The sequence below is a fragment of the Aphelocoma coerulescens genome, chromosome 5 (assembly GCF_041296385.1).
Source record: "Aphelocoma coerulescens isolate FSJ_1873_10779 chromosome 5, UR_Acoe_1.0, whole genome shotgun sequence".
Classification (NCBI taxonomy): Eukaryota; Metazoa; Chordata; class Aves; order Passeriformes; family Corvidae; genus Aphelocoma; species Aphelocoma coerulescens.
In genome coordinates, this window is record NC_091019.1 from 7,081,059 (window position 1) to 7,090,456 (window position 9,398).

General features: G+C 39.0%; 1 protein-coding gene across 1 annotated transcript; it reads right to left on the reverse strand.

Annotated features, from left to right (window-relative positions):
* Positions 1-2,513: 2,513 nt before the first annotated feature.
* Positions 2,514-9,174, reverse strand: FANCF (FA complementation group F). Its single transcript, XM_069016470.1, has one exon. It carries the CDS (start codon positions 9,160-9,162, stop codon positions 8,086-8,088), a length of 1,077 nt encoding a protein of 358 aa, XP_068872571.1. The 5' UTR covers positions 9,163-9,174; the 3' UTR covers positions 2,514-8,085.
* Between the last annotated feature and the right edge of the window lie 224 nt (positions 9,175-9,398).

A 9,398-nucleotide genomic window follows, 5' to 3' on the forward strand; every position in this document is an offset into this window, starting at 1 on the left:
GCTTAAAGTGCTCTACAAGGAACTGAAAGGTTAATGAGCAAGGTGGCTTTAATTGCTTTTTTCTAAATACATGGCCTATAAAATAAACATACCTGCCTTTAAAAGCTCCGTGTTCCAAAATTTCTACAGTAAACATTCTCTGTTGGAATTTTCTATTCATGGAATTGGACTATAAATAGGGATATAATATCTTTAATATGTTGCAGACACAACACTCTTTTCAAATACCCTGACTTTGCTAGAGGCTATAATGACAACAGTGAAATAGCTTAGATAGCACTGGGAGCAATTTGTCAGTGCTGTGCACAGGGTCCAGTATTTTCCTATTGTAATTAGTGGCAAGTGCATGCTCACCATTACCTGAAAGTTATTGTAGTAATTCCAGATTCAACCAGATGTCCAGTGACTAGTGGAGTGTGCATGTACGTATGTTTGGATAACACACCGTCTTAAATTGCTCCTCTTAGTCTTTTGCAATTTATTTCATGTTTCCAACAGTTTTGAACTTGCAGTGTCAGCAACACATTTTTGACATCATTGAACAAAGACAACAATTATTTAAGTCATTTTTCCCCTCTCAAATTGAAAAGGAATAAAAATTGTCGTATGTAGAAAGCCATAGGCCAAAGATAAAATCTTAGAAAACTTCACATAGATGCAAGGTGTGAAGATGAGAATTTTATGTTACTAGAGTTAACACCACAGGAATCATTCCTCAGTCACTTAAACAATTTTTTTTCACATAATAAATTTTTTTCATAGGACTGGATGGTCCTAAACATTTCTATGGTCTTCAAAAAATAAGTTCAGTGTTTCTTCTTGCTTTGGAGGTGACATTGTCCATTACACTTCACACCAAAATTCATGCTCTACCTAGCTCAATTACAGCCAGTGCCACAAATCCAATTACTTTCAAAAGGAAGCAGTATTAAGTCTGATCCTCACATTCATTGGATGGACTCCAATAGTCTTGAACAATGATCACATCAAAATGCTACAACTGCATTTTGTCATTATGAGCCACGTGCTCCACACTACGCTCTTGTGTTCAATGCTATGCTCACTGCTCACAGATCAGGCTCATGAGGTGCGAAACAGCATACCCAATTTCATGACAGGGAAGCGCACACACCAGCCCTTCTTTATTTCTTCCTCATTTTTCTCCCTACAGGCCATATGCTTGGTCTTACTAGCCAAAAAATTTTTGCTTGAAATATAAAAGCCCATTTTAGGAATACACAAACTCTCTGCAAAGGATGGCAAGTAAGCAATGAAAACCACAAAAATTGCTGATAAATTAACTTGATAATCTTATCATTACAGAAAACAGAATCTTTCTTTTAACTGATTCAAGCTTTCATTTCCTGTTACTGGATCTTATTTGTGCTTTTTGGGTTAAATGATGGTTTGATGCACTGTTTGCAGGTGGAGGGGGTTGTCTCCTCACTGAATTTTGACCCATTTAAAAATAGGGGAAAGTACTTGACTACTTCAGCAGTACTAAGAAATTTACATTCTAGAAATTACATTATAGAAATTTACATTCTAGAAATTATTTTCTGCATTATGGTCATCTGAGTGTTCCCTTGATGAATATTATCTTTGAAGCTGAAAATGATTTAGTACACATTTATGAAGAATAAAAGGGAAGGTGCTTTTGTTGCATTAGGGAAAAAGCAAACCTCAACAAAAAACCAAAACATTGGCAAATTTGAGGTGAATTCAATGCTCAAAATAGCTTGAAGCAAATAAACAAGTGATGGGTCAGATTATTTCATTTGTATAATTAAAAAATGCCATCACCTTACTCAAAAGGATGTAGATCTAGGTATTAATTAAATTACTATATTTGCTTGCATATCACTTCCAATGCCTGAAGATCCCTGCATAGCTGAGAAAACCCTTAGTTTCCTATATATACTTTATATTTTTACCCTAAAACTAAAGCTTGAACAAGGCAAATTATAAAATACCTGAACTCAGCAAGTTTCACCTCAGCATTAAGAATAATGAGTCTGTGAGAGACAACAGTACACAATTTTTTGTCAATAGCATAATGATTTAAAAGCCTTTTCTCCAGGGCATGGCATCTTTTCCCAGCTGAAAGGGCAAGCTTAGGCTATTGCATTGTTAAGCAGCTGACAAATGACCTTGTTGTCACACTTGTTTTAGGAATTGATCATGTCCAATTAATTCCTAGAAGAAATCAATTGTTCTTACCTAGCTCATTTACATTAATAAGAAAATATTAATGACTCCACTGCCTATAAGTATTAGAAAGAGAGGCTGCATTCACATTTCAGCCTACTGGTCTTTAAAGAGGATTCATTATCTCCTCCTAAGAGAGCAAAACAAATACATATTTTTTCCCAGTTATTCAACATTAAAACCAAGTATTTATCTACGTATTTAACTGATACGTGAATCATATAGAAAATTGTCTTTGCATTGTTGGCTTATTTTTATGGGTGTAATATTTATTATGCATGACAGAAAGCACATGATCATTTTCTTCCATTGCTAACTTTATTTTGAGAGAAGAACTATGCACAAGAACTCAAGACCACAATTAGGATTTCCTGTTCTGAGTCCAACATACCATAAGAGGAACAATGATACAAATGTGCAGGTAAAAGCAGTACATATTTCATTCCTGGAAATTATCCTTAGGAAAACATTCAAACAATCTTTGTGCTGGGATTTAAAACTCATGACCGTTGCCAAAAATCTAAATAGCGCTTTATCAAATGCTGGGATTAGTGTGTTTGTGAGCTACACGCTATGAATAGCCCAGGTCTGAGCATTCATCCTGAACTTTCTTCCCAGAGGAAGAAATATAATAGGAAGGTGCAGTTCAAGACAAGATTCAGAATTTGATTGCTACATTTTCTATTCAGCGCATACTGCTATGATTTCTGGTAAAATGTACTAGTTAAGTGTTACAGTAAATTGATCACATAATACTATGGAATCTATCATGTAATAGAAAAGGAATTTAAGAGCTGCATACCTAATATTATTAATAAAATGGGCCTGTGGATACAGACAGTTAGAGGATATGGTTTATATTATTACCTGATCCTAAATTACATTAAAGAGCTGGTAAACTTCGAATTGCAAGGACAAAATAGACTTTCAATAGGATTTTTCAATTGGAAACTTCTGACTGGCTAACACAACTATGAGTGTTTACTCCCTGCGTCTCTTCTGCTTCTAGAAACGAGCCCTGAGCTTGGATTCTCCCCTTGGATCAGAAGTTCAAGTGTATCTGTGCAGAGAGGCTCTGCTGCCACCCTCTATGGTATCTGTGATGAATCAAAATAATAACTGTAAATAAAATGCCAACCACTCTAAAGATTTAGGGACAAAGATCTCTAGCTGTGAAAGAACTGACACAATGGAAAATTATTGGCATGTAATTAATTATTTAAAATAATATCAGTAACTCTAAGGTACTGGCACAAAAGGAATTAAAGTGGTGTTGGCACATGAATGACTTCAGTACTGAAGTAATAGCTAGTTTTACCAGCTTAATGTCTTAGTAGGCTACCTTTGAAAAATTATCAAAGAGGATGCACCTTAACTATGTGTTTATCTCTGGTCTAGTTCATTGCTACTGTAATTTTTTTATCCTGAGACTTTTTAAAAAGAAGTACATGGGTAGAACAAACATGTAATTTTTTTCCAGGTTGTCCAGCATCTCTTAATCTAAAATTCAGTAAGGCACATAACTGATTAATAAAGGATGTGTTTGGTACAAATAACATTTAATTCCTCATGAGACAGATACAATACTGAGAGCAAACTGCTTGTGAAAAGTAATTATATTGATTATTATCTGATAAAAAACTAGTTTTCCAGACCATACATGGGATTATTCAAATCTATTTTATACCAGGGCAGATATGATGCTGTTCCTTTGGTCTCACCTCTGTGAGACCAGCCCCTATTTAAATAAACAGTTTCCGACCCTGCACACGCGACTACGCTTCTCATTCACTACCTTAACATTCTGCCGGTTAAACCACTGATCAATGTGGTTATTTGGGCACACAGAGGATGAGTGCTTTGGAAGAGCAGCTAACATCAAATCAAAACTCTTCTGATCTTTTTTTATCACAAAATTACCAGCCCAATGCTGTCCACAGCAGTAGCAAAGCCATTCAGTTTCAGTGAAGGGGAAATCTACCCTTTCTCAATGGGTCTTCAAAAGTGAGCAGCCTTCCACCTTTTCTCCTCACCCTTTCCACTTGAATTTTATTTATTTTTCTGTAATTCTGCCCATCAAATAAGTAAGTACATGGTGCCCATGCTACTGCTCTTTGCTGTATTCTGAACGGCAATGATGTAGGGCCTTTGCTGGCATTCTGCAATGGGTCATTCATCCAAACTGTTCACAAGGAATAGAATTTAGCTTTAAATCTTCCATTTTTCAGAAACAGCAGAACTAAAGTTAGCCATACAACTTTTAACTATCTAGTTAAACAGTACCTGAAAATGTTACTTTCATGTGATAAACATATTAGTCTGCCTTCATGACCTAAAAAATATTCTCTTATACATGAGAAGAAAAAAAAAATCATCCTTCACTGTCACTGAAAAGAAAAAGAACATTAGACCCTTATTCACCTGTTTGGGAGAGGGCTGAGGAAAGAAACATTGTGTGCAAAAAAAATCATGCTAATGCATTGTCACAGTCAGGCTTGTATATTCACCTGAATGGTACCAATTTGCTAATATTGTTTTCATAAATGAACAATTTATTCTACACCATTTATTCTTGTATCTGCATACATACTGCAAACTACTAGAATATAATTTGCTTTCTTCTAGATTTTGCCTAGTACAAGAGAACAGACACTTCGCAAGAAAAGTAAGAAAAAGGCTACTTTGTATCCAGACATCTCATAGTATATCACTTGTGAAGTTACAGTTCTGTTTGACAAGGGCTAAATTTTTTTTTCTTACTTGGAGGAAAAAACCGAACATCAATAGCAGGAAAGTATCTTAGCTATTAATTAGGCAAGTAAGATCCTCCTAATGCATTCCACAATCCCTACCAATCTTCTAAAACACAAGCATAGCAGTTTCTTCAATCATCATTTCATAAATAGCAGAGATCTGCTTCTCCTTATTAAGAAAAAGAAAAGAGGAAGGTGACTGGGGAAGAGGCCTTAGCCTGTCATTTACAGTACCTTGCTTCTCATGATAGTTGAGATTATCAAGAGTTTGCACATATGAGCTGCAAATACATCGAGGGAGGAGGTTACAGACATCACACCTTTCCCGTTTACACTTTTATTAAAAATGGAGTTCCAAAGAAAATTCATCAGTCACACAGCTACCTGGAGAACTCGACAAGCACGCTGAAATAATAGGGAATGTGGACCAGTGCATTTGTTCAATGAATGCCATATGGATTTTGGAATTTGGTAATCAGGGATCTGGCATGTCTTTATAATGTATTTGGGACAGATTGGAACATTTTTGTGTAATTGCTATAACCAGGTGCTTTTGTCTCGTTGAAGTTAAACTACCTTTTACTATCCTTGTTTCTATAAGGGAGACAGAACTGGAAATCAAGTATATATGGTCTATACTGGCCTCTCTTTCCCATCCCTGCCCATGATTACCTCTTTACTTTCTTAATAAAGTCACTGATGGGCCTATTACTTCCTAGCTATGCCAGTAAAAGATTCTGTAGTTACACTTAGTTAATAAAGGTGTAATAAACATTACTTGAAAAGAAGCATGTCTTCATGAACTGAATTTTACAACACAAAGCTTAAGTTTATCAAAAAGCAAGACTTCAAATACTGCAAGAAGAAACTCCCTACAAGGATCTCATTTATTCTATAAATAGTTAAGAGACTTAATTTATAGTGAACATTCTGAGTATAACTAGAAAACATATCTACCCCGACAAGCAAAACTAAGACTTAACTCTCATTGAAATTTGTCCCAGAGACTGATGTACCTGGGAACAGTAGGTTTTAATAGTTGAGGCTTGGTTTGATACTATAGCATTTGTAAGGTTATTGCAATATTTGATAATCACCTTTAATGTATATCTGGGGAGAAGCAAATAACTTTGACTAGTATGCTTAGGTATATTATTCATCAGGAACCTCTGATAGCAGAAAGTATTCTAACAGACAAAAAAATCTTATGCCTGTTAAAAGCATTAAGAGCAAGCTCAAGTGCAGAGTTTCCATACCAAATGCCAAAACTACATAACACAGGGAACTGTGGCTAGACAACATAAATTCAAACTTCATGCTTTACACGTCTAAGCAGTTTTAAACACTGACAGATTTCAGACAGATTTTTAGACAGATTTTTTTTTTTTTTGATACCACAGAAATACTGACTCAGTCAGGAGGTCCACTGACATTGGTGTCTTTTAACACTGACCTCAAGTTCCAGAAGGGGCAACAACTCCATTTAAGACAGAGCAAGACAACTGCCACAGTTGTACTTTTAGAATATGTTCATCCACAGATCTCCAAAACTTCATTGTCTCACTGAAGTGACATAGTAAGGAATACAAAGAAAATAGTTGTATTTTTGATAGGTTAGCAGCATGTCCTTCTAACTATATAAATGGTGCTACCCCTAAGTATCTCTTCTGTTTTAGAATAGGGGAAGGAAAAGAACTTGTGTATGTCTCTAATTACTTCCATACAAGTTCAAATAAGCATCATTTCTTTTCCCAGATGATATTCAATCCTTGTACTAATTGCTTCCATTTCAAAAGCACAAGATTCTTCCCACTCTAGTTGTGCCATACAGAATTATCAGCCATAGTTATATACACTATTTCTTGTCATAATACAGACTACTACTCTAATTAGCTTCAATACAGTTTATACATTTAATAGCTTGTTTGCTTTCTTTAAGCTTATAAGTGAACAATCTTCTAACCCCTTCTAAAGGACTTTTGCAACAAAAGAGATCTCAATTGATCTTGAAACTGTAAGAATATGGTCTGCAGGAACACTGATAGGTCCTCCACATAAAAGATTAATGAATAACTCTTTTTTGCAGTAGTTCTGTATGTTTCCTTCATCTTCCTTGACTAGTCTCTTTTTATAGTGCTCACTTTTGGCAATACTATTTTACAGAGCTAAATATACACATTACTTCTGCATTGCAATACGAATTTTACTGACACTGGAAAGGCAGAAACTACCCTGTTCAAGTTTTCCTCACACAAACAGATAAAACATAAAATAACAAAGAGGCGAAATAATATATATACTACATACCACATATTTTATACATACAATTATATAAAAGTTTGTGTACGTATATAGACAAAGTTTTATAAATATTTAATACATATTATATATACATACAATAAAAAAGTTTGCTGTTCACTCACTTCTCTGCTTCACAAAGCAATGAATCAGTAAATAAATTATGGAAATGGGAAGAAAACCACACAGAACATCCTACAATTTACTGCCATTTTCTTAGGAAATACTTGCATATTATCAAATAACATAGCAATTAATAGACTTCTATTTTCAAATGTTCCAGTTGGTTTCCTCTCACTTTCTTCACTGAGCCTGGGGCTAAGTCATGTGCAAGAGCTACAGAAGCATGGAAGTGGACACCAGAGCAGACAGCCCAATAAGGACAATCACTACTAAATGAACCCTGAATCTGGGGTTTTCACATTTGAAACTCCACCCTCCCTTTGAACCTTTTTTTGCTCAGCTTCCAAGACTTAGAAAAATTACTACCAAAACCATATCTGAACTGCCATACTTTCTAAACAGAAACTACTCCATATTTGAAGCAGAAAGGATTTTCTTCATTTTATTAGATAACTAATCAGCAAGTACTGAAAAGGAAGACATTTTCTGTGTTGACCAGAAATAACAGCACAATTACAAGAAATCACCAGGCCTTCCTGAAAGACTTCAGAACCAGCTGCAGTCAGAACCATTGTGATCAGCAGTTACAGTAACATTTTGTTTTCAACAAAGTGAGGTGTAGTTGTCTTGCCTTTTACATCAAATAAAGTTAACCAGATTTGCTTGATTTTTTAAGTTTTCATGTTGCTTTTGTGTGCATGCATTAGCAGCCTACTTCCATCAGTAAGTCAGTCCACACACTTAGGCCACAGACTTTAAAGTCTCCATCTTGTGTCTTCAGGAGTTTTAGAGCAGCTTGAGTCTGTTCCTTAAGCAGTGTAGATCCCTGACAGAGGCAGCTGAAGCGCTCCCTTAATTCTTCCCAGGACAATTCAGCTCTGTCAAAGCAACTTTTAATCCACCTTCCCTGCAAGGGATCATAGAGCAAGTGGCTTCCCCAGGCGGTTAAGAGGTCCAAATAAGATCTGCTTAACTGAGAATAGTGACCAGCTAGGAAGGCAAGAAGGGAACATGGGAGGCAAAGACAGAAGGCAGAAAATCTCTCCTGGTTGCTCAGCAGCCAGGAAAGCAGGAGCCCGGCGGTGCATCCGTCTTCTGCAGCACTCGCCTGGTACCCGTCTAGGCTGGTCCCATCTCGATCCCTGTCTCCGGCCTGCTCACCGCCACTCCCCTGCTTCAGCACAGCCAGCGCCGCCGCCACGACCTCGAAGGCGCGGGGCTGGGGGAGCTGCTCCAGAACACCGCACAACCAACGCAGCTGCCCCGCGGCCTCCCCGACCTCCTGCCCCTCCTCCCGCAGCCGGTTCAGCAGCAGCTGCGCCTCCGCCTGCAGCTGCAGCTCTTGCCCGGGGGGACGCCGCGGCGGGCGGGGGGGCAGCGCCAGCAGGCAGGCCGCGGCCTTGCGGCGGGCGAGCAGCGCCAGGCCGCGGGGCTCGGGGCCGGCCCCCGCGCCGGGAGGCTGCAGAAGGCTGCGGAGCAGGCTGCGGCAGGCAGCAGGCGGCAAAGCGCGGTTCTCCAGCAGCGCCAGCCCCACCAGCTGTGAGCAGCGGCCCAGCGTAGGGAAGCCGAGCAGAGGGTACGGCTGAGCCCGGCGCAGCCGCCGCCCGAGGGCCTCCCGGAGCTGGGGGCGGGCACGGAACCGATCATAGAGGTGCTGGAAATACCGGGCCCATTCTAGAGCCCTGTCTAGGGTGAGGGAGTCCCAGTCCCGCACCAACGCGGAGCGGGACACAACCAGGAGTGCCGGCAGCTGCTCCACCTGCCCCAGCACAACCTCCATGCCCCAGTCTTGGCGCTACGGGTTTGAGCGGGGTCCCGCCGGGAGCCGGGGCCAACCCGAGCCGCGGAGGGATGGCGTTTGTAACTCTATTGGCTGAGGGGGACGTCAATCCGGTGAGGATCGAGCTTTTCTTAAAGGAGTCGTCGTTCACCTTCCGGCCGATCACTCAGCCAAGAGCGGGAAATTGAGCCGAATTAAAATTATAAAAACCGAGGACGATTATTATATATATATTT